Source organism: Nilaparvata lugens, chromosome 13 (assembly GCF_014356525.2).
Source record: "Nilaparvata lugens isolate BPH chromosome 13, ASM1435652v1, whole genome shotgun sequence".
Lineage (NCBI taxonomy): Eukaryota > Metazoa > Arthropoda > Insecta > Hemiptera > Delphacidae > Nilaparvata > Nilaparvata lugens.
Genome location: NC_052516.1, coordinates 3,618,009 through 3,644,508, shown reverse-complemented (window position 1 = coordinate 3,644,508; position 26,500 = coordinate 3,618,009). Strand labels below are relative to the sequence as shown.

Genomic DNA, 26,500 nt, shown 5'->3' with positions numbered 1-26,500 from the left:
GAAAGTGCAAGAGGCTAGAAAGAAAAAGAGAAGAAGAAAAGAAGTGAATGGAGGGGAAGGAGGAGAAGTTGGAGGTGAAGTGGAGTAGGATATGAAGGGAAGAAGAGTGGAGAAGGGTGAAGAGGAAAGAGAAGAAGAAGAAAAAGAAGAAGAAGTAGAAGAAGAAGAAGAAGAAGGAGGAGGACAACTGCAATAAACTTTGGCAAAAATTTAGTTTCATTCTTGATAATTATTGTGGATAGACTGCGCTGGCTGTCATAATCAGCAATGCTAAAAAGCTGACATCAGCTTTGTTGCAGAAGCAACACTTCCAAAACCTCCTACTATTGTCCTCCTTCTTCTCATACACTTCTCCTTCTTCTACTTCATATTTCAGTTCTTGTTCTTGTAGTTGTTCTTCTTTTTCTTCGTCTTCGTCTTCGTCATCCACTAAATTCACAACTTCTTATTCTCTTACTTATTCATCATCATCAATATCTTCTCCTTCTCTCAATTCTCTTTTATCTTCTTCTTCCCACTCCCACTTTTCTCCCACTTCTTTTTCTCTTCCTTTTTCATCTTCTCTCACTTCTTATCCATCTCCATTTTCAACATTATCATCAACTTCTCCCTTTCATTTTAATTCTTCTTCTCCTTCCATCCTCTCTCTTGTCCTCCTCCTTCTTCTTCTTCTCTTTTACCATCATCTTCTTCTTCATCATCATCATCATCATCTTCTTTTTCTTTTAATTTTCCTTATCCTTCCCGCTTCCTTCTCCTCCACTGCTACTTCTTCACCATCCACTTCTTTTTTCTCATTTTCTCCTTCTTCTTCTTCATCTTCTTCTCCTTCTTCATTCCCACCTCTCACCGGTCAAATCCTCATGAGATCCGCGGCAGCCCTGAACAAAGTAGGTAGCCACCCTGAACTGTGAGCAAGAAAGTTTGAACTTGACGGCGATTTCAAGTTTTAGCGACTACCGCTTAAGTTAGTAGCCTGGCAACTTGGCAACTTGCGTTCCCTGTCATTAATATGCGTTAGTAACTAACATTAACGCCTTTCCAAAACTTCCCTCCCACCGAAATTTTCAAGAAACTCGTTTCACCCCAACATACCTCTTTCCTCACCAAACACCCCCTTAGAAAACCCTCTCAATTCAACTCGTATAACTTGATTGCAACAGACAGAGGTTCACTCTTGTAATTGTAGATGAGAATAAGAATAAGAATACTTCTATTCCATTGAGGAAATATAGTGGAGAAAGATAGGAGAACAATGTTGCCGATCCTCTGTCTTGTTAATGCCTTCTATAGACGGTAGCTGATACAGTTCACTCTGGTTTAAAATAATCTATATATATAAAAGCGAAATGGCACTCACTCACTGACTGACTCACTCACTCACTCACTCACTCACTCACTCACTCACTCGCATAACTAAAAATCTACCGGACCAAAAACGTTCAAATTTGGTAGGTATGTTCAGTTGGCCCTTTAGAGGCGCACTAAGAAATGTTTTGGCAATATTTTAACTCTAAGGGTTGTTTTTAAGGGTTTAAAGTTCGTCTTTTAGCATGTATATTCTTCTTCTCCCAATCTCTTAATTATAATTGAAATTTCCATATCATATGTTACTATAGAACTATGATCTAGATAGAGTACCTCTTCGAAACAGTTGTTAACTGGCAACTAAATTAATAATTTTGTCAGGTTGGCATTAAGTTGAGTTGACTATATTAGGTTGGCACCAAGTTGAAGATTTAAATGCATTTATCGCGGAAAAATTGATTGGGCATTGCTACTCCAATCCTGGGAATATTATATTACTAGCCGTCAGGCTCGCTTCGCTCGCCATATCCGTTTAGCCAGACGTTTAGTCTGGACCCCCGACTGGATTGCTCTAGCATATGATAAAAATGCTCAAATGAAAAATACAGGCGAGCGAAGCGAGCCTGCTGATCTCATTCTTGGACGATCCAGTCGGGGGTCCAGGGGGCGGAGCCCCCTGGCTAGACGGATATGGCGAGCGAAGCGAGCCTGACGGCTAGTCAATTATATTTTATTAAGGGCCGTTTGAACAGTGCAAGTTTAAGCTAAAGCTTAAACCAAATCTGGATTTTTTTGGTTTAAACTATAATTCCGTTTGCACACTATCAGTTTAAACTCTGTATTGAGTTTAAACTCTGAGAAAGTTTTAACCTTCAAAGCAGGAGGTTTAAACCAAATAATTTGGATTAACTTGACATCTGTAAAGATTTTATGGGGAAACAGCTCAAATTAAATTATTTTTCGACGGTTGTTTTTATTGCTTCTGTAGACGATAATAATTATATAGGTTATAGTGAATCATTTGAATGTAAAAATAATTATAATGGAAAAAATTAATAGAAGTTTTTAATGCGATTGATAAAGATGACTGCGAAGGAATTTTGAAACAGAAAAATTGGGCAAAAACGAATAATTTAAATTTCTAAGATAGATAATTTTTTACGGTTTCAAAAGCTCTGTAGATTTTGAACAAGGAAATAGCAGCTACATAACCTCAATTTACTGATGGTTTGTAAGCAAATAACAAATTTCCTGTAAAAATCAGCCTTCCTGATATTACAAACAATGACATTCTATTACCAACTTAACGCTAAACTAGTTTAACTTGAACTGGATTAGTAAATCCACTGAGAAAACCGATTCAAGTTTAAAATTTCAGATTGACTTAATCGAGTTCAGCAATCTATACTGCGCAAACGGCCCTAGAAAGAAGAAGAAGAAGAAGAAGAAGAGAAGAAGAAGAAGAAGAAGAAGAAGAAGAAGAAGAAGAAGAAGAAGAAGAGAGAAGAAGAAGAAGAAGAAGAAGAAGAACGGAGAAGAAGAAGAGAAGAAGAAGAAGAAGACGGAGAAGAAGAAGAAGAAGAAGAAGAAGAACGGAGAAGAAGAAGAAGAAGAAGAAGACGAAGACGACAACGAGGATTCTATCGAAATTTGTTGGACGAGCTCTATGCGAGATGTGAGAGTATAGCCAGACAGACACAGGTGCTTTAGCAATTAAGTTCTAACAGAAAACTGATCAAATCATTGAGTGAGCTCCAGATTTACCCCAGAACCATCAGCATACCTCCAGATGAATAACACCATATGATTGCTTCCCATCCGACCAGTGATAAAGTGAATCCAAACGTATTGCATCCCATGCTGACAATTCCTGGTGAATGCCACCAATTGAAGATGAGAGGAGAGAACCACTGAGCTTCAATCGTACATTGAACTGTGTGATTTCATTAAGTCTGTGCAGCATGTTGCAAGTTGCAAGCTGCACTGCAACATGTTGCAAGTTGCAGTGCAACATGTTGCAAGTCGCACTGCAACATGCTGCAAGTTGCAAGCTGAACTGCAACATGCTGCAAGTTGCAAGCTGCACTGCAACATGTTGCAAGTTGCAGATCAATAATTTATTCCGTGCAACATGTTGCAAGTTTCATTCTTGTTGCTGCACTGCAACATGTTGAAAGTTGTTGACCGAGCGAAGTGAGGTCTAAGATTCAAGTCGACGGTTTGGCATTTCTCTTAATGTTCAAATGTTTTTATGTTGCGCATTTACGGCGAAACGCGTTAATAGATTTTCATGAAATTTGAGAGGTATGTACCTTTTTAAATTGCGCGTCGACGTATATACAAGGTTTTTGGAAATTTTGCATTTCAAGGATAATATCTACAGCGTTTGGGCAAAGATCACTAGGATATTTTTAGGGCCTACAATATCTAATAGAATACCATTAGAAATCAAAGGAGGGGAAAATTTCAATAGCTTCAAAAGAAAAATTAGACATTGGTTATTCAGTATTGGGATACAAAGTAGTGAGGAACTAATAGTAAGTAGGATTTAGATTTAAGCAGTATTCTTTTTAAATAAGGTAATTTATAGGTAGAGAAGAGTACCTCGGTTTAGTATCTTTGTACTAGGTGTTGCTTAGGATAATAGCTTATAGTTTTAGATTTTTTTGGAATGTTTGTATTATCTGTTGTAGCATAAATTAGTATTTATTTGATGATAACCTCGACACATAATTATATTATATAGAGAGGTATCATTTTCTAAACCCTGAATATTGTTATATTAAAAAAATTGTAATATAGTGTAATGTATGTATGAATTTATAATATAAAAGGAAAAAGGAGCCTCCTTCATACGCCAATATTACCGTGAAAATCAGACTATAGAATTATTCATCATAAATCAGCTGTCTAGTGGACTATAATACTACCCGTTAAAAAACATCGAACATCTTGAAAATGTATTTTTCCATCAACGTTGTAGACAGTTGCAGCCAGACCTGATAACAGCGCTCACACTCACATTCCGGGACGACACGTCACGGTACGATATAAGACAGAAATCTCTAGGTTTATTTAGGATTTTTTCTAGACATTTCAAATTGATAAATTATTTATTAATTTTCGAGAAAACATAACAGGTCAATGTAACTTACTGAGCGCGAAGTCTACTGTTCACAGAACTACTAGTAAGTTGCAAGCTGCAGATCATGACCGTGCAACATGTTGCATGTTTCAAGTTGCACTGCAACATGTGGCAAGTTGCAAGGTAAAGATGTGTGAACAAGATTTAAGTTGCAAATACATATTCAATCCAATCATCGTTCCTGTGAACTCCTGTATCTAATTCGATTCCAACGGTCAGCGGTCCTTTTACAAAGAGAGGAACCGGGAACGGAATTTGTTCTGACCTGAATGAGTTTCAACAGTTTATGAATGATGTTGATGATCAACAAATATAGTAGGAAGTTCACAGTTTGGATATAACTGTTCACAGTTGATGTACACTCTAGTGAGGTGAACTTTCATCTGTCAGGATTGGTTGAATTGGAAGCAATATTTGCTGGTACAAATTTAGAAAGTTCACAGACTTATGCATTACAAACCATTTCTCTGTATATGTACTCTGTCTTACTTATATACAAATACAGATCAATTGTACTGAAACAGAAGGATACAGAAATTTCTATACGTTTCAAGGTCCCCTGAGTCCAAAAAAGTGGCTTTTGGGTATTGGTCTGTGTGTGTGTGGTGTGTGTGTGTGTGTGTGTGTGGTGTGTGTGTGTGTGTGTGTGTGTGTGGTGTGTGTGTGTGTGTGTGTGTGGTGTGTGTGGTGTGTGTTGTGTGTGTGTGTGTGTGAGTGTGTGTGTGTGTGTGTGTGTGTGTGTGTGTGTGGTGTGTGTTGTGTGTGTGTGTGTGTGTGGTGTGTGGTGTGTGTGTGTGTGTATGAGTGTATGTGCGTCTGTGTACACGATATCTCATTTCCCAATTAACGGAATGAATTGAAATTTGGAACTTAAGGTCCTTTCACTATAAGGATCCGACACGAACAATTTCGATCAAATGCAATTCAAGATGGCGGCTAAAATGGCGAAAATTTTGTCAAAAACAGGGGTTTTCGTGATTTTCTCGGAAACGGCTTCAACGATTTTGATCAAATTCATACCTAAAAAAGTCATCGATAAGCTCTATCAACTGCCACAAGTCCCATATCTGTAAAAATTTCAGGAGCTCCGCCCCATCAATGCAGATAGATTCCCAATTATCAGGCTTCAGATACAATTCAAACAAAAAAATCCGAGTGGAGTAGATTGAGCATGAAAGTCTCTACAATTAAGGTTCAGTAACATTTTCACCTAAAATTGAAAATAAGCTTTAAATTCGAGAAAATGTGATTATTCAATTGCAAATTATTGTTGATTCTATTCAATCATTCACTATGAAGAGATAGCAGACCTCATGACATGTGTGTCTCCAGCGTTATTGCCCTGTCACCAGCTGGCTCAAATAGTAGACTCGAGATGTGCGTGAACACTAGCGTCAGGTGATCAATTTTCATAACGGCAAGGAAAGTTGTGTGAGTGCGCCACACCAGATTTTTGCTATTAGAAAAAACGTCTAGCGGTCAGATGTTTTTACAATAAATGAATTTATTATCACTCACTGTGACAACGAGATATATCGGCAGGTCCGCCATCTTCTTGGTTGTATATTCTTGGTTGATGGCGGACCTGCCGAAAGATCTCGATGTCACAGTTAGTGATTAATCAATTTATTGTAAAATATCTGACTGTTGGTTGTTCTTTTTAATAGCAAAATAGCTATTTATGTATTAAGAGCGTAATGCGCGACTTTATCGCTCGCGCAAAACATAATTTTGCAAGAGCGATAAAGAAGCATTACGCGCGAATTACATACAACATTTTTTCTACAACTGCCCAAACCTGTTAAATACTTATATCGGCGGAGTTACAATTCCAATTCAATTCAATTCAAAAAATTCTTTATTCCTCATAAAAAACAAAACAATAAAATGATTTACAATCTGCTGTCAGTTCTACATACTCTTACAAGAACTCATACATAAGAATAATATTTTTGTACAACAAAAAACACCAAAAAATTAAAATTAAATCGAATAGAAAGTGGTTCTCAAAAAATACACAACCTAGTATTTTATCATGATTGAGATTCATAACTTATCAGGGAAGAGTCGTGAATCGACAGTGCTTTTATTCAGGAATGATCTTCACATGGACCTGAGGTCTGTGTGTGAAGACTAGTTCTTCGGATTGCCAATACGTTTGGAGGATTCCGAGGAATGATTCAGATTTTTGTAAACATGCACGTTAATAAGAATTGACTTTTTTTAAATAGATAATATGGTAAATATTGATAATATTATACTAGATATTACAAAAACAACAGTTAGAATAATCTGTTGGTGATTGTGTTTAATTACCGACTTTTTAGGTTGAGATCTGACTTTTTGGCGAGCTGCTCACAATCAGCTAATTAGGGAGCGTAAAGAAATTCTTCTGAGCATGTGCGAATGATTTGGTAGCGTAAAGTAGATTCTCCTCAGAAATAAGCTGTTTTACGAGGAGAATTGAGTGTGTAAATTCTTTCTTTATGCGCAGTTGTAGGAAAAGTGATTAAATGATAAGCAGTTCGTGATGGAAAACAACATTATAGAATCAATAGTTATTTGTATATTATATCTAGAGTGTAAAATACAGCTTCTCTCACGAGGTGAATGATTGATGCCCGAGGCGAAGCTGGAAGAAAAAACATTTTCCCTCCATCCACATTTTATAAAACTAGTTGGATTGTTGATTAAAGGGGTTAGTTCAATCGTTGGTTTGAGTAAATTCTACCTTGTGGATACTGAGATAAAATTAATTTTACTGTAGACTGAATACGTGCGAAAAAGATCTTATCCTGAATCTAAGTTCTCTGTCTCTTTCTGTTGCAGGCAGTTTCCCGCTAGAACCGGTCTACTGTCTCGTTTGGATCTCGCTGGATGTTCTGTTCTGCACTGCATCCATAATGCACCTGTGCACCATCAGTGTTGACCGCTACCTCAGTCTAAGATATCCCATGAAGTTTGGACGCAACAAAACAAGGCGGAGAGTCGTCCTCAAAATAGCATTCGTGTGGTTGCTGTCTATTGCCATGTGTCTTCCGCTGAGTCTGCAATATTCTAAGGTTAGTGACGTCATTTTATTATTATTATTATCATTATTATTATTATTATTATTATTATTATTAATATTATTATTATTATTACAATTTATTAGCGTAAAGCCACACATTTTTGAGCAAGTCTCAAGTGGCATGCAACATGTCAAGTTCAGGATCGGGATCCTGAGAATGCGTTGAAGCACTCCTCTATTGTATAGGGACATGCCTCTACCAATGTCCTGGTTATCTTAGATAAAAACACTTTATAACCTCCACACAACCTAATATTCTCTGGAATACAATTATAAAACTACAATCCTGAATAATACGGTCCTTTTTCAAGCAGAGAGAGTCTATGAATTGGGAGCTGGAACAAACATGCATTCCTACCTCGAGTTCTGTATGCATGATTAATTCGGTCGACATTGGAAATTTTTGAATTTTTGAACACAAAAAAAAACCATTTCCAAAAAATAGATAGCTGGAACAGAAAGAAGCTGGAGTCTCCTGAGTATAGGTTTACAGGAAGAAGAAGGACTCACTCCCTCAACAACCCGGAGTGCTTTTTTCTGCATTTTGAAGCATGTGTTCAAATAGTTCCTTCCTGACCCCCAAAATAAAATACTAAATCTAATCAATGATAGGAAATATCCATGATAGACCCTTAGAGCCGTCGTAATATTTGAATTTGCATTTACAGTTCTCAGAGCGAAGAGAGCATGATACAGTCTTTTTTGGAGCTTTTCCACGTGGCTATCCCACTTCAAGTTCCCCTGCAGTTCCACTCCTAAAAATTTTGTTTTTTCAAAAGCAGGATAGTCCCATCCCATTACCAGTGGATCATTATCATTCCTATAACTTTTTAAAAGTTAGTTACTCAGTTTCAAAATCAATTGGTTACCTCAAGGTCAGTTATCAAATGAATCTCGGACGCAATAAAACAAGGCGGAGAGTCGTCCTCAAAATAGCATTCGTGTGGTTGCTGTCTATTGCCATGTGTCTTCCGCTTAGCCTGCAATATTCTAAGGTTGGTGACGTAATTTTAAAGGTTTGTTAATCAGTTTCAAAGTCAATTAGTTACCTCAAGGTCAGTTATCAAATGAATCTCGGACGCAATAAAACAAGGCGGAGAGTCGTCCTAAAGATAGCCTTTGTGTGGTTGCTGTCTATTGCCATGTGTCTTCCGCTGAGTCTGCAATATTCTAAGGTTAGTTATGTTGTTTTGAGGTCAATTATCCAACCTTAAGGATGATTAAGTAGTGAGTAGGTTTTCTATTTTGTATTTAAATTTTTCAAATAAGTGCAATATTTCTCAAGTTTTCAATTCATTGTGACACATTCTGTGATTCATTTAGAGTATAAATCAACCTTCAAAATTCAAAATTTTTGAATCATCATCATTTCTGGACCGAAAATCAAGTAATGAATCAGTGTGTGATTACATAACCTCATCTATTGGACAACATCAACATTTTTGAAGAGAAATAGTACAGGCTCAGCCTAGTTTTCCCTTCAATGTCATAATAATTGTATTATGATTATAGTGTTCCCTACAATAAATGAATAAATGATTTATAATTATTCGTAAAATAAAATTATAGTAATCTTTAAAATTAAGAAAATAATAAAACAAGAATACTAATTGTAACGTAACAATTTAATATATTCATTATATTATTAATTTTAAAGGGTGCTATAATTTTATTTTATAAATACAAGAAAGTAGCAATGAATTCATACATTTAAAAAATATAATTATTCGATTTGAAGATCAGTTATCTAGTCTTAAGGTCAGTTACCCATGAAACAAAACCAGGTGACGGATGATCATGACTAAAATACATGCTTATTTCCAGAGCCTCCTAAGTCAGGGCTGATTCACATCACTTACAGAATCTCTTCCATCATCTACTGTACATCACTTATATTTCCACGTTCTTCAAAAATCCTCAATGAAAAATATTGTCAGAGAAGATCAATATTCAACTGAATTTACATAAAAATTCCTATCACCAACTCCTACCGTTAGCTGAAAACGATGAAACCTTCGGAAAATTCATTTTATTTTTCACTTTTATTCAAACTGATTCTCCTCACTCGTTCCTCAGTAGTTTATCCTTCTGTCCTTCCTATTATTTACATTTTACTTCTCTATCATACTTTTTATCATTTCATGATCGATCATATTTTGTATTCTTCTCCTTCAATATTTTCACTCTCTCTCTTTCCTCATCCACATTTATTCTGTTCCTCTTTCTCTCTTCTTCTGTTCTCTTAAACTTCAACATTCTTCTCCCATCACTCTTTCCCTTCAATTCTCTGTATTTTCCTCTTCTATTTTTGTTCCCCATCTTACTTTCCATCATTTCATAGTCTATCATATTCTGTCTTCTTCTTATGCATCAACCTTTTATCTCTCTTCCTATTCACACTAATTCAGTTCCTCTTTCTCTCTTTTCCTTTTTTCTCAAACTCTTTTAATAATATTCTTCTTGCGTTTCACTCTCAGGCAGCAATATGAAGGACCTCTCTAAAGGCAGCAATTCAATTCAATTTGATTCTCTCCATTTCTTCCTCCATCTCTTTCTCCCTCCAACTTACTTTAACCGTTTACTTCCTCCATCTCTTTCTCCCTCCAACTTTCTTCAACCGTTTACTTCCTCCATCTCTTTCTCCCTCCAACTTTCTTTAACCGTTTACTTCCTCCATCTCTTTCTCCCTCCAACTTTCTTTAACCGTTTACTTCCTCCATATCTTTCTCTGTCCACTCTCCTGCAACCATTCATTCTCCCTTTTATATCCGCACCAATACTTACCGAAATATAAGAGAGCTCTCACTAAACTTGTACGAAAAAAGTATTCAAATACACTTGAAACCATTCTCTTATCGATAAAACGTTCCCAACGATTCACTTTCAACTGTCACCTTCCCCCACTTATAACATCACCACTCCCCATCCACCCAATTCTGACATCTCAAAACTGATCCGACTCCATAAAAACATGAAAGTTGAAATAAATCTAGCGTGAAAAGTGATTTTTCCAGTTTCCCTCACTTTGTCACAATTGTTTAAATGGGGACCATTTGATGTTATCTATATGAAATTCTGACGGATGAAAGTGAATTGCACTATATATATAGAAATGTGTATAATCTTTGCAACTGTATTGGAACCGTTTCAAAACCTCTTGATAACTCTATATACATGTATTTGAATATATAATACAAATACTGAATGTTTTTATAACTACCGTGTGTAGGAATGATTCCCTGCATGTAAGAAGGAGTGAATATGTATGTTTTTTTCTACTACACATTTCATATTGAAATATATAATATAATACAAATCCTAAACGTTTTCATAACTACAGTAATATGTAGGAACACAGAAGAAAGGGGCCCGTGTTCTCTCCTCCAAGGTAGGAGTTATTCTAAGCATAAAAGAAAGAGTAAATAATATTAAGCTCATGTGATGTTGTTTCTATGACTATGTAGAAGCCAAAATAATATAGAAGTATATGAAGAACTCAAAATGTTTTGATAACTAGTATACAGTGACTAGCCGTCAGGCTCGCTTCCCTCGTCATATCCGTCTAGCCAGGGGGCTCCGCCCGACTGGATTGTCCAAGAAAGAGATTAGCAGGCTCGCCTGCATTTTTCATTTGAGCATTTTTATCATATGTTAGGACGATCCAGTCGGGGGTCCAGACTAAACGTCTGGCTAAACGGATATGGCGAGCGAAGCGAGCCTGACGGCTAGTAATATATTATTACCAGGAATAGCTCTGATTGAAGTAGCAGTGCCCAATCAATTTTTCCGCGATAAATGCATTTCAATCTTCAACTTGGTGCCAACCTAACAAAGTCAACTCAACTTAATGCCAACCTGACAAAATTATTAATTTAGTTAACAGTTAACAACTGTTTCGAAGAGGTACTCTCTCTAGATTATAGTTCTATATTAACATAATTATGGTTTGTACATTTTTCAATTATGATTAAGAGAATAAGAAGAATATACATGCTAAAAGACGAACTTTAAATCATTAAGAACCACCCTTAGAGTTAAAATATTGCCAAAAGATTTCTTAGTGCGCCTCTAGAAGGCCAACTGAACATACCTACCAAATTTGAACGTTTTTGGTCCGGTAAATTTTTAGTTCTGCGAGTGAGTGAGTCAGTCAGTGAGTGAGTGCCATTTCGCTTTTATATATATATAGATATAAAGCTCCTTTATCGTTTATATTGACCGTCTGGACCGGCATTAAAGATATGTAGAGGCCAAAATAATCCTATACTATTAAACCAGTAATAATTTCTGTTCATATGTTAAGATGCTTGGATTATTTAGATGTTTATATGTCTGTATTTCACCGGATCTCGAAAACGGCTCTAACGATTCATACGAAATTCATAACATAGTAGGTTTATAATTATAAAATTTGATTGCACTAGGTCTCATCCCTGGGAAAACTCGCTGAAAGACATTAAAAAGATTTATTATTCATCCTTGGGAAAACAGCTGATAATAATTATCTCGTCGTCTGTTGGTGATGGAAGTGAGTGAGCGAGTTCATGTGTGTGGGACTGTGTCAAAATTAAGACTCAGCTGTTGAACTTTTGTAATCATTCAGTCAGGTACTCAGTGCCGGTTGCAAAAAACCGGGTTATTTTTTAATCCTGATTAATTTATTGATTTATTCTAATTTATATTTTAGATTGTGATTTGGTGTAGAAATTCGAATGGACATAATCTATAATATTTGGACAATTTAAAACTAAATTAGGAAATTGAAGAAGTTTTAGGCAATAGCCTGTTTTTTCTTTTCCGATTCTTGTATTTTTTTTGCTAACCTTATAAATAAATAAATAAATAATTCCAGTAGAACCATATTTTTGAAATGGTCTTCTCTAATTGGTTTCAAAATTAATCAGGATTAAAATTTAACCGGCCTTTGTGAGGGGAATTTTTGCATTCCTCTGGGAATTAATCTCAAATCACTGTGATTAAATAGAATATTTCTCTATGAACTATGGATATTATAATAGTTTCTTCTTTCTTGATAAATTTTTAATGCTTTTGTACTCCAGAGCGAAGCTCGGTCCTCGATATTATACAAGTATATAAAGAACTCAAAGTGTTTCGACATTTAGTACATAGAGTGATATAAAGCTCTCTCTCTCTGTTTATTTTGAGCGTCTGGACAGTCATTATAACTATGTAGAAGCCAAAATAATATACAAGTATATAAAGAACTGGTAATGTTTTGATAAATATATGGGGTGATATTCACTGCAAGGTGGCAGTATTCCTTATGGATACAATCAATGCCTCCCTTTTAACTATTGCTGACAATTTGAAGATAATTCAACTGTGACTGCTTTTCATCTGTAGGAAAATATGCTGAGTTGCACAATGCTTTTGAATTCAGAATGTTCAAAGACTTGTTCAGTCTGATATGGATTTATTTTTCTCCCCAATAAATACAAGGGTGGATGTGTTTTTATTCAACGAATATTTTCTTTCACAAATTGAGTTGAATGTATGATTTATGTAAAGTGAGACCGACTTCAAATTCTTGGCTTTCACTTGGGATTACGTCATCAATGCCTTACATTCAAAATAAGGATTACGTCATCAATGCCTTACATTCAAAATAATGATCACGATGTGGCAACGGTACTGAGTTGAAAAAAGATAGAGCTATGTGCTTTGTCTGATTACAGATAAGGATAGCAAACCAATGATGAGATGCTGACTCTATGGTGAAGTCCACGTTATACTTTTACCTTTTTTTCTCTTCCTATCATTTTGATGATGTACTTATTGTATGAATCAATAAATAATAAAGAATATACGCCATTCTTCATTATTTATTGATTGATACAATAAGTACATCATCAAAATGATAGGGAGAGAAAGAAGGTAACCTTGTGCTATTCCTCTCCCAAATTTAGATAAGTTTACACATAGTCCAAAATAGGTTAAGTCTTGTAGTTGTTCACTTCACATAATTTTCAGTCCTTAATCATTTTCATAGAGTAGATTTTCAAATTTAGATGCTTTAAAACCAAACATAGAAGAAATATTTCACATACAATAAATACAATTGTGGCAAAGATATAATCCTGTACTATTAAACGAGCAACTTCTGTTTATATGTTTGTATTCCACCCGGATCTCGAAAACGGCTCTAACGATTCTCACGAAATTCAGAACATAGTAGGTTTATAATATGAAGATTCGATTGCACTAGGTCTCATCCCTAGAAAAACTCGCTGAAGGACATCAAAAGGATAATTATTATTCATCCTTCAATAATTATTATTATTATTCATCCTTGGAAAAACAGTTGATAATGATTATTTTGTCGTCTGTTGGTGATGGAAGTGAGTGAGCGAGTTCATGTGTGTGGGACTGTGTCAAAATTATGACTCAGCTGTTGAACTTTTGTAATCATTCAATCAGGTACTTAGTGCCGGTTGCAAAAAAAAGCCGGGTTGTTTTCAATCCTGATTAATTCCAGTCGATCCATCTTTTTGAAGTGGTCTTCTCTGATTTGGTTCACATGAAGTTAATCAGGATTAAAATTTAACCGGATTTTTTGCAACTGGGCCTTTGTGAGGGAAATTTTCGCATTCCTCTGGGAATAATATCAATTTACTGTGATTAGATAGAGCATTACTGTATGAATATTATGAATGTTATTATAATTTCCTCTATAGAAGGCAGTGGCGAGGCAGAGATTTGGCAACGCTGTTCCCCCATCTTTCTCTTTACTGTCATCAGAACGTGGACCTTATCATGGATGACATGAATCTCAACAATAGGAAGACTAGGGCCCAGTTACACAAAAGCCGGTTAAATTCTAACAGTGATTAATTTCACGAGAACCAACCAAAGAAGGCCTTTTTCTAAAGACGGCTTCTCCGATCGGTTCTCTTGGAATTAATCACAAATAAAATTTAACCGGTTTTTTGTACAACCGGCACCAAATACTGCAAATAATGAACTATTTTATTTATTTTGCAAAATGCATACAGGTATGGGAACAGGCATCATAGCCCAAAACTGTTCCCGATTCAATTTCACAAATTTCTTCATTGTAATAAATTATGATAATTATTATCATAGAGAAACGATAGCATAAGTAGATATAGGGCGTTAGGGCATAAGTAGATATCCCATGGTATAGGGCGTTTATGTCGCAACTTTCACTGTTATCCCAAGCCGATAGTTCACGTAGTTCTTTCCTATGCAGCTGTGTGACGCTGGTAGTCTCTCAAATTGTGCCGTTCATACACTATCACCCCAACAAAACAGTAAAAATTGACAATAATTGACAGTAATCGGCTTGAGATAATAGTAAAAGTTTCAACATAAATTCCCCATACCATGGGATATCTACATACGCTATTGTTTCTCTATGTTATTATCATAATAAATCATAACTATGAACACAATAAAAACCGTATATCATGAAATTGGAAGATACAAACAGCAATATATTCTCACTAAACAATATTATTGATGAGTTGATCAAAAATATTCAGATCGAGTGAAGTTGATGAAAAATTTCTGACAGGATGTGATAATAATTCAATATCCAACACATCTGACAGGAAGTGATAATAATCCAACACAATTTCATCTTTCTCTCACAATCTTTGTCTTCTGTGACTAGTACGTTCATCTCTTTCTAACTGAAGCCGTTATTTTCTCATTCTGTCAGCCAAATATTGGCTTTCGAGATGCGTTCTGATAACATTTCCAAGAACACGAGTCGAATTCCCTAAAGTAATCTTTCCTTTCAGCAACAATATTCTGCATAGATAATCCCCATACATCAGTTTTTTGTTGTATTTTTCCTCTTCTATTTCTTCTTCTTCTTCCTCTTCTTCTTCTACCCATCTTTCTTCTCCTTCTTCTACTCCTGCTTCTTCTTCTTCTTCTTCTTCTTCTTCTTCTTCTTCTTCTTCTTCTTCTTCTTCTTCTCTTCTTTTTCTTCTTCTTCTTCTTCTTCTTCTTCTTCTTCTTCTTCTTCCTTCTTCTTCTTCTCCTTCTCCTTCTCCTTCTCCTTCTCCTTCTCCTTCTCCTTCTCCTTCACCTTCTCCTTCTCCTTCTCCTTTTTCTTCTTCTTTTTCTTCTTCTTCTTCTTCTTGTTTTTCATTTTGTTGTTGTTGTTCTTCTTCTTTTCCTCCTGTTCCTTCTTCTTTTTCCTCTTCATCCTCCTACTCCTCCTCCTACTACTCCCACTCACCCTTCTCATCCTCCTACTCCTCCTCCTCTTCCACCTCATTTCTCCTTCTTCTTCCTCTCCCTCTTTCACTTCTGTTCTCCTTCTTTCTCACATCCCTTCCCCCTAAATTTCCTTTCTCTTCCTTACTTCAAATCTCCGTTGAAATGTTTCGTCATACAGTTCATGGATCTAGTGCAGGATTTCCTTTTTTTCCCAAATTTTTTGAAGACTTTTTCCTTGTTGTTTTCCTTTCTCTTCCTTTTAAAATCCTCCATATTTGGATTCCAATTTGAAATTCAAGACGTGACACTCCCATCTAAATTCACAACCCAGGACATGCTGCTACCCATTGACAGAGTTGAGAATTAGACACATTACAATCAGTCGACCAATGAGAGGAGAGAGTAGGCGGAGTTTAAAATATGAGCCGACATGTGCTGCCGTCTACTGGCTGAATGCACGGTTACATCACAAACTGTCATTGTCCAATCAGGAGAGATACGAGATAGTGAATAATTAGTTTGTACTAGTAGTTCTGTGAGCAGTAGACCTCGCGCACAGTAAGTTACATTGACCTGTTGTTATGTTCATCATCATCTTACGTACAAGGGTTAATGCCTGTTCCGACTTACAAACAGCTTATTAGTATCTATATTTCAATTATTACAAAATTACGCTATTGTTTAATCGACAGAGGCTGGCTCAAACAGCACTCTGGTTTGTGGACTGTATCAATATTACATTCGAGAACTTTTGGGTTGTCTGGCGTCGGGTAGCAATTTGAACAATTAAAATGGCTAAGTGCACAATAACATAGGCCTACCTTCATGTCCAAATCCTCCTTGCTTCCAGGATCCCGGGTCCAGATCACGATACGAGACGAGACGACACTTGTAATAAATCACAATAAATAATCAATAGATCACTTTGCAAAAATCGACATTACGAGAGGTGAGCTGTTCAATTGGCTGTCAATCGACGACTGGCCACAATTATGTTTTGCGCATCACCGTATAATTGCCCCCTCCACCACACAACGCCAGACAAAGGGGAACATTCATATAACGTCCGAACAGCTATAATATATACAACTAGTGTATTTATTGCCATCTCTTCCGTGGCCTACCAATAGATCTTTTCCCTGCCGGTTTATAATTCAATATCTGTAGTGGAAGCCTTTCTGCCGGCATTCTTTCCACATGGTCTTTCCACTGCTTCCGGTATTGTGTGATTTTTTCCAACAAGCTGTAAATTCCTAGCTCTGCTCGGATATCATTGTTGTTATGTTTTCTCAAAAATCGATAAATAATTCATCAATTTTAAATATCTAGAAAAAATCCTTAATAAACATAGAGCTTTCTGTCCTATCGTACCGTGACGTGTGGTCCCGGAATGTGAGTGTGAGCGCTGTTATCAGGTCTGGCTGGCGTCGATACGCCAATCCAATCAACTTATCAGAGAACATTCTGTGTTATCGTGTTGGCGAAAAATCGGTGTGTTGAAATTAACAAAATATACTACCGTAATGCTGATTTCCTACTAACTTCATTTCTCACTTTTCATGATTTTAGATATCAATTTCTTTTCAATAATATTTTCTGCAATTTTAATCATCAGATTCAAATTCAAATTCAAATTGTTTTTATTCTGATTCAAAAATCAAATACATCAAACATCAAAAATGGAAATAAAATACAATGTGCACTGAAGAAATTGTATAAAATATAATTTATGTAATAAGGCTTTCTACGTGTATGATGTATTATGAAGAAAAAACAAAGCTTTTTTGAGAGTATTTCTAGCTTGCTGTAAGCATATAATGCTTAACGCGTGCAAGCAGGAGTGCTTATACTATAATTGAATAAAATCAGAGAGAAGAAAAAAAACATTTTTTGGGCAAGATAAAAATGAAAACTCACACTCACACATTCACTCACCTCTCATACATTTCCAGTTTGGGCTTAATTACTTTTTGATATGATTTTCAACAACTATAATAATTATTATGTCGAAAACTAAGAATGAATAAAAAACATGTGTTCTAAACAATCAGGCAAGATATTTCTAAGCCATTTAAGAATGTAATATTTGAACATTTTCCTATTATCAATTCTCTTTGCCTCAAAAGGTAAATTATTGAAAAATTTCGGACCTAGAAATACAAACGATTTCTGGAAACAAGTGGTATATGACCTGGGAAGCCTTAGCAGATCAGAAGTGACTCTCCTAGTTTGATAATTTGTTCTCTCCCTGAAAAGTGCCTGACCACTGTTTCCAGACATTACAAAGAATAGGTATAAAACTTTGAATACATATATGTATCTTAGTGGCAAGCATTTTATATCTTGAAAAAGGGAAAAGGCATGTTCATATCTTCCTGATTTTTTAACAGCTTTGAGAATTGAATCCATGTTCTGATTTGAAGTAGATCCATAAAGACTTATACCAAAGGATATTATAAAGTGTATGTAGGCAAAATAAATCATTTTCCGCGTTTCCATTTTACAGAAGGGAGACATTTCTCTAAGAGCATATAATCCACTCGATACCCGTGACAAAACCCTTGTGACATGTTCATTATTACACGTTTATTATCCTTAAAATGCAAAATTTATTTCAAAAAACCGTATGTATACGTCGACAGGAACATACCTGTCAAAATTCATGAAAATCTATTGCTGCGTTTCGCTGTAAATGCGGAACATAATAACAAAAATATGAACATATAAACATATAAACATATAATAATTGAGATAGTGATGAGAAGTAAAATGCGCGTGTTCGTGGCGCATAAGTCTGTATGCACCTAAATATAAATATCGGGGACCAAGCTTCGCTCTGGAGTACAAAAGCATAAAAAAAATTATTACGAAAGAAGAAATTATAATAAAATTCATAACATTCATACAGAAATGTTCTATCTAACCACAGTAAATTGAGGGCGATTCCCAGAGGAATGCAAAACTTTCCCTCACAAAGGCCCAGTTGCACAAAAGCCGGTTAAACTGTAATCCTGATTAACTTCACGTGAACCAAATCAGAGAAGACCATTTCAAAAATATGGATCCACAAGAATTAATCAGGATTGAAAATAACCGTGGCTTTTTTGCAACCGGCACTAAGTACCTGATTGAATGATTACAAAGGTTCAACAGCTGAGTCATAATTTTGACACAGTCCCACACACATGAACTCGCTCACTCACTTCCATCACCAACAGACGACAACATAATTATTATCAGCTGTTTTTCCAAGGATGAATAATAATTATCCTCTTAATGTCCTTCAGCAAGTTTTCTCAGGGATGAGACCTAGTGCAATTGAATCTTTATATTATAAACCCACCATGTTCTGAATTTCATGAGAATCGTTAGGCTACTTTCACACGATAGGAGACGTGCAACTTGAACACTGAACAGTGTTCACGTTTTTTTGTCGAAGTACATTGAGTCAAATCGTGTCTTTCACATGGTGACTCCTATCCAGGAACCTCGTTTTGTCACGTCTTTTCCCCTCGAGGCAAGCAGAGGCAAGATCTAAAAACTTTGCCGACGTTTGCTCAAAGTATGACTCATCACTTTTTTCTCAAAGTCTAACTTCCTTAAAAATATAGATAGAAGATTTCTGATTTCGGATTTGGATTCAACGACCCCAAGTTCTTTAAAGCGCAAGTCCCGTTTTCGAAAATATCCGAAAACAAGGATGTTATGGCTGTTTTTAATAAAGCTTTCTATTATCATATAATTATACGGTAAAAACGAACAGGTACTGTACTATACAGTACGTAAGTACTGTAGCTATTATAATACAACTTACACTGTATTCGTGTAGGAAATTTGGTAGGTTATTTATCTTGATTTCTGAAAATACCCCAAAATAAGGGAGTAAGATAACTTTGAAAAACCAAAGTTTTCCTGCCGATTGAACAAACATTAAAAATTAGTCTAAGACATATTATGTCTTAGAATAAAAACGTGTAACAAATATCAGATCACTATTCAAGCTATCAAGCTTTTCATAAATTTATTTGTCTCCTCATGGCAAAAGGTTTGCGCCCAACGTTTTCACTTAAACATTTCTATGATTAAATTGTGATAGAGAACATTATCGTATTGATCTTCTAAATCCAGTTACATGTACATCGATTTCCGTAAAATTGATTTTTTACCGTTCCTATGAATTCTAAGAATTTTATGAATTGTTTATACAGGTTCATCACAGGCCAGGCTGGTCTGAGCTATTCATGACTGGCCTTATAGAGCCGTTCTCGAGATCCAGTGAAATACAAACATATAAACATCTAAACATTTAAACATCTAAACATCTAAACATCTAAACATCTAAACATCTAAACATCTAAACATCTAAACATCTGAACATCTAAACATCTAAACATCTAAACATCTAAACATCTAAACATCTAAACATCTAAACATCTAAACATCTAAACATCTAAACATCTAAACATCTAAACATCTAAACATCTAAACATCTAAACATCTAAACATCTAAACATCTAAACATCTAAACATCTGAACATATAAACATATAAACAGAAGTTGCTGGTTTAATAGTATAGGATATCATTGAATTTTTGTATATCTTACCTTCGGAAAGTTACCTTCGGAATAACACTTTCCATCCACGTAAGACTGTACGGAAAACTAATAATATGATTACATCATGACTTGTGTTCATCTGATAAAATCAGAGTTCTGCCATCCATCTGTTGATATTGGTTTACTTTTTTCTATAGTGGTGAAACCTTCCACTAAATGTACGTGAAACGAATATGAAAGGAAGAAAAAAAGAATGAAAAGGGAAAGTTGATGTACTAGAAGAAGATGATGAGGAAGAAAAGTGAAAATAAGTAGAAAGGAATTGCTACAAAACTTTTTCGATAGAAGTGGTATCAAACCTCTCTGCCATGGGGTTTCGGTTAACCCCCTTCTTGAAAACTACCTTTCTAAGCTTCTTAAAACACTCTCTCCCAGTTTCCATACCTGGTTTTCTCAGCCATCTTCTCTCTTGTTTTACTCTCTCACTCTGCTTTCTCTTTCCTTCTTCCACTCTTAAACTCTCTCACTCCCTCTCTGTCAAGAATAAATAAATTTGTCGATCTTTATATTCAAACGAGCAGCTGCAACCCATGGAACGCAATGGTTGAAAATCACAAAAATAACAAAATTACTTGAATAGCCTCAATTAAGGTTCAAAATTTTGTACACCCATATTCTAACAATATATTTGTATTGTAATGTTCCACAGGTCTACAAGAGAATTATTAGTAACATTTTGTAGCAATCTCTTCAATATTACATATTACATATTACAAACCCCTCTATGCCATGGGGTTTCGCTTAACCGCCTTCTCGAAAACTACCTTTCCAAGCTACTCAAAACACTCTCTCCCAGTTTCCATACCTGGTTTTCTCAGCCATCTTTTCTCTTGTTTTACTCTCTCACTCTGCTTTCTCTTTCCTTCTTTCACTCTTAAACTCTCTCTCTCTCTCTCTCTCTCTCTCTCTCTCTCTCTCTCTCTCTCTCTCTCTCTCTCTCTCTCTCTCTCTCTCTCTCTCTCTGTCAAGAATAAATAAATTTGTCGATCTTTATATTCAAACGAGCAGCTGCAACCCATGTAACGCAATGGCTGAAAATCACAAAAATAACAAAATTACTTGAATAGCCTCAATTGAAGTTTAAAATTTGGTGCACTCATATTCTAACAATGTGTGTTTGTATTGTAATGTTCCACAGGTCTACAGGAGAATTATTAGTAACATTTTGTAACAATCTCTTCATTTTTCCATATTCTGTTCCACAAGTCTACAAGGAATTTTGAAACATTTTGTTACTATTATCTCACGTTATCTTTTTCTGCTCCACTGAACTTCAAATATCTTCTAGCAAATATTGTGTTCTAATTTTCCACTAGTCTACAAGGATTCTTGCAACATTTCTCTACTATTTCTTCTTGTGTTTCAAAAGACAAATAGGACCTTACAATCCGACACGAACAATTTCGATCACATGCAATTCAAGATGGCGTAAATATTGTCAAAAACAGGTTTTTTCGCGATTTTCTCGAAAACGACTCCAACGATTCTGATCAAATTCAAACCTAGAATAGTCATTGATAAGCTCTATCAACTGCCATAAGTCCCATATCTGTAAAACTTTCAGGAACTCCGCCCCATCTATGCAAAGTTTGATTTTAGATTCCAAATTATCAGGCTTCAGATACAATTTAACCAAAAAATTTCAAGTGTGGAAGATTGAGCATGGAATTCTCTACAATTAATGTCCGGTAACATTTTCACCTAAAATTGAAAATAAGCTCGAAATTCGAGAAAATGCTATTATTCAATTGCAAACTGTAGGCAACTGTTGATTCTATTAAATCATTCACTATGAAGAGATAGCAGACCTCTTGTGTCTCCAGCCTTATTGTTCTGTCACCAGCTGGCTCAGATATTTGAATAGTAGACTTGAGATGCGCCTGAATACTACACCTTTTCCAACAATATTTGAGAAAGTATTAATATTGTAATTGAGAATATTCATTTGTATTTGAGAAGTCATCATTTGTAGTTGAGAATAGGGAATTTTATTCGAGAAACTATCATTTCAATTCGAGAACATACGATTTGAAATCGAGAAGTTGTCAGTTGTAATTGGGAAAATGATTTAAAAAACCAGTGCTTCCAGCACTCATATTTTTTATTATTGTACTCAAAAAATAATATGATAGTATAATATTTAATATACCAATAAAACGTTTAGTTTTTAAATGAAAAATATTTAAGCGGCGCAAAATCCAATGAAGAATTGCTGAATTGCTTGATCAAGAGATTCAATTGATTGATGATAAAGTTCAATTGCGCCTTGAACATAGAGAATTTGATCTTCATCGAGTGAAATATTTCACAAAATGTTTGGAGACAAAAGTCGTGTTGCCAACATACATAGAAATGATACTCATTAACCATTCATAAACAGTACAGGGGAAATAATTTCACCATTAAAAATATTAATTTGCCCCCATGCAAAGTCTATGATAGTAATTGGAATACTGTGTACGTAGTACAGTATCCTTTCCTGCTCAAATCAAACCTGTAGGCTACAGAAGAGCCACGACATGTCAATTGGATAATTTTCTCATTTTCAATTGATATCTTCTCATTTACATTTGACGATTTCTCAAATACAATTCACTATTCTCAATTACATGTGATGACTTCCCAAATAGAATCGACTATTCTCATTTACATCTGACATTCTCTCAATTACAAGTGATTATTCTCAAATACAATATTGATACTTTTTCAATTTAACTTGATACTTTCTCAAATTAACTTGATACTTTCTCAAATTAACTTGATACTTTCTCAAATTAACTTGATACTTTCTCAAATTAACTTGATACTTTCTCAAATTAACTTGATACTTTCTCAAATTAACTTGATACTTTCTCGAATTAACTTGATACTTTCTCAAATAAAATTGGAAAAGTGTAGTGTCAGGTGATCAATTTTCATAACGGTAAGGGAAGTTGTGTGATTGCGCCACACCAGACTTTTTATCATTCAATAACATTTTTGCTTTGTTCTGTTTTGACAGGACTACAACCAGGTACTAGTGAAAGGCGTGTGCCAGATCCCAGACCCGGTCTACAAGTTGATAGGCAGTATAGTGAGCTTCTACATCCCATTGGGAGTGATGCTGATCACATTTGCACTGACAGTACACCTGCTAGCCAAACAACAGCAGAGTCTGGGCGACACTAACTGCCAGTGGCTTAGCACGCCGCCGATGGAGAGGGGTTAGTATTTTTTAAAAATTATTTCTAAAATATGCCACCGATGAAAAGGGGTTAGTATTTTTTCAAATTATTTCTAAAATATTTTTAATATTTAGATTGATAATGTAGAAGAAGAAGGAGAAGAAGAAGAAGAGGAAGTAAGAGAACAAGAAGAACAAGAACAAGAAAAAGAAGAAGAAGCATGGAATCTGTGCACAAAGAGAGTAGTCAGATGTTGCTAGTCGCAGCGTTCTCAGCATATAGATATTATATAGATGAAACACATAATAATAATAATATCGAGTGACCTGGCTGGCTCAGGTCTGGTGTCAGAGTTTTCAGGTCGCAACTGATCGATTTCAGGGCCTCTGACATGACCTAACGACTGCTTTTTAGGCAGCCGGGAACGACGGCTTAACGTGTCCATCCGAAACACGGGATTGGCCCGATATAAATATCTGCCCGGGCCGGGATTTGAACCCGGGCCTCTGAATCATAAAGCTAGCATCTGATCCACTCGACTACGGCCACTCAACATGAAACACATCAATGATATTCAAGTTGAGTACTTCCATTTCATCACAACAGAACGAGTAGTAACTTTTCAAGACCAGTTCTGAAGTGTGATAAAACCTGTGATAACACTTGAAAATTGGCTCTAAAAGAGTTGAAACTATTTGTGTTATGATGGAATAAGAAGGTATCAGATAAATGTTATTGGGTTTTAATAATTTCAGTAGCCTTAAAAAGGAAAGTGAGTGGATACATAGATCATAATAATATTCTCCTTAGAAAGCTGGAATCAGGAATGCCTGAACGCCTCAGTGTGCACATAGCCTACATCTTGGAAATAATAAGAGAGGGTGAAGACAGAATAACAAAAGCAACAAAGTTTTCAACACTGACGAAGTTGATGTCTCGTTCATTGTTGAAAGGTGTTTACGACCGCTCAGGCTATAGGCCCACTTTGTTCGCAAGTTACCAATTACGAAACTTATTCAAGTTTATTATATTCTCTTTGTAAGTTTCAAGAGAGACAGAGTGCGAGGGAGTGATATCATTTATGAGAGAGAGAGAGAGAGAGAGAGAGAGAGAGAGTGTGTGAGAGAGGTAAGTTGCAAGAGAGACAGAGAGCGAGGGAATGATAGAATTTGTGAGAGAGAGAGCGTGTGAGAGAGTGAGAGAGAAAGTATGTGAGAGTGGAAGTCTCCTGTGGTTTGTTCCGGGTGTGATTGAGTGTTGTGATTGGCAACTCTGTCACTAATATAAGTCATAACTCAATAATAATTGAATTTCGAAATAATTTATACTATATTCAGATCTCTTGATACTCTCGTCATTGTTTTGTCGAATAGATTAATTTTTGGGACTCTTCAATTTCAATAATTAAATAATTGAGAACACATTTTCACATGAATAACAATAAGAAACAAAAAAGTATGCGTTCAGAATGTTTAATAATCATTTAATAATTGGGGTTAGTTGTTGGTTTAACGTTCATAATATTCATCTATTCATCAGAGACCTACTTCAATAATTATTTCATTCAAAATGTGAGAATTTTTCTCCCATCATCCAAAAAAATAGGAAATTCTCAATTTATTCAATCACTGATTTAAAATTTCTCTCCCATCATCCAAAAAAATAGGAAATTCTCAATTTATTCAATCATTTAAAATTTTACGAAATGATAGTGATAATCCAACTTCTTTTCTAAAAATATTAAGGGAAATCATTGTAATAATCCAATTTTTTCCCAAAAATATCAAGGAAATTCATCCTGAGACTCACAAAATTGGAAAGTCAATGCTTGTTTTCTAGGCCCTGCATTCACTTTCAAACTGAATCAGCGAGGAAAATCATTGTAATAATTACATTTTTCTCAAAAATATCAAGGAAAATCATCCTGAGTCTCACAAAATTGGAAAGTAAATGCTTGTTTTCTAGGCCCTGCATTCAGTTTCGAACTGAATCTGCTAGGAAAATCATTGTAATAATCTAATTTTTCTTCCGAAAATATCACGGAAAATCATCCTGAAACTCACAAAATTGAAAAGTCAATGCTTGTTTTCTAGGCCCTGCATTCAGTTTCGAACTGAATCTGCGTGAAAAAATTGTGAAAGCTGTACGATTTTTACGCAAAATGGTAATAAATTTATGTGAGTAATTATGTGAATTTGAAAGTATATTCTCATTCATGTGATAGCACTCACTGTTTTGAACACATGTTAAAATTGAAGTACTATACATTTCACTGCAGAGTTTCAAATTGATCAAAAATATTGAAGTGTTACTTTTTCAAGAATAATGATATTGTGTGTTTTAATATCAATGTATCACTCCTATTGTACTCTATTCTAATTGTGTCACTATTGTTCGATATATTGTTGAAAAAACTAAACAAGTAGAGGACACATTATGAGAATTTTTTTGTAACTAACTATTGTATGTAATATTGTAATTTATCTAATATTTTGTGTAATTGATGTTGTAGTTTTAGTTTTTTGTTGGGAAATAAACATTTATTTATTTATTGTCACAGAGTTGTTATATTGTCACAGTTATATGTTATATTGTCACAGAGTGATCACTTTTTGTGTAGTTGAGAAGTTGATATTGTGGTAATTATTCATATTGAATGAAAAAGACTAAGAACTGATTTTGTACTGGAAGTAAATTTTATTATCATGGCGATTCTGTTGCTTAAGCCGCCATTTTGTCACACCGTTGAGTGGGAGGAGACTGTCTAGCTAGGCCAATGGCAGGCGTTCATGCTCTCGACCACTAGCAGTACTCGCCTACTAGTATAAATTCTGCTGCTCTTGTATTTATTTTTAGTTTATCAGATATTGACAATGATGTAATAACCGAAACCGGTCTTTCTAATTATCAATAAATCAATGGTTTTTTGACAACTTCTTAGTCTTTTTCATTCAACACTAAGAACTGAGTTTATCAGAGATTGAC

General features: G+C 35.3%; 1 protein-coding gene across 5 annotated transcripts in view; it reads left to right on the top strand.

Moving 5' to 3' along the window:
• The window catches only part of LOC120353973, a 258,109-nt gene that overhangs the window by 214,932 nt on the left and 16,677 nt on the right, over positions 1-26,500 (top strand). For 3 of the 5 annotated variants that reach the window (XM_039439598.1, XM_039439596.1, XM_039439597.1), the window contains 2 exons: positions 7,283-7,515; positions 23,353-23,554. In XM_039439598.1, coding sequence (XP_039295532.1) covers positions 7,283-7,515; positions 23,353-23,554 — 435 coding nt within the window. Of the gene's footprint in view, positions 1-7,282; positions 7,516-8,433; positions 8,519-8,597; positions 8,699-23,352; positions 23,555-26,500 lie in introns of those variants that run through there. The other 2 variants (XM_039439600.1, XM_039439599.1) reach the window with 2 other exon arrangements.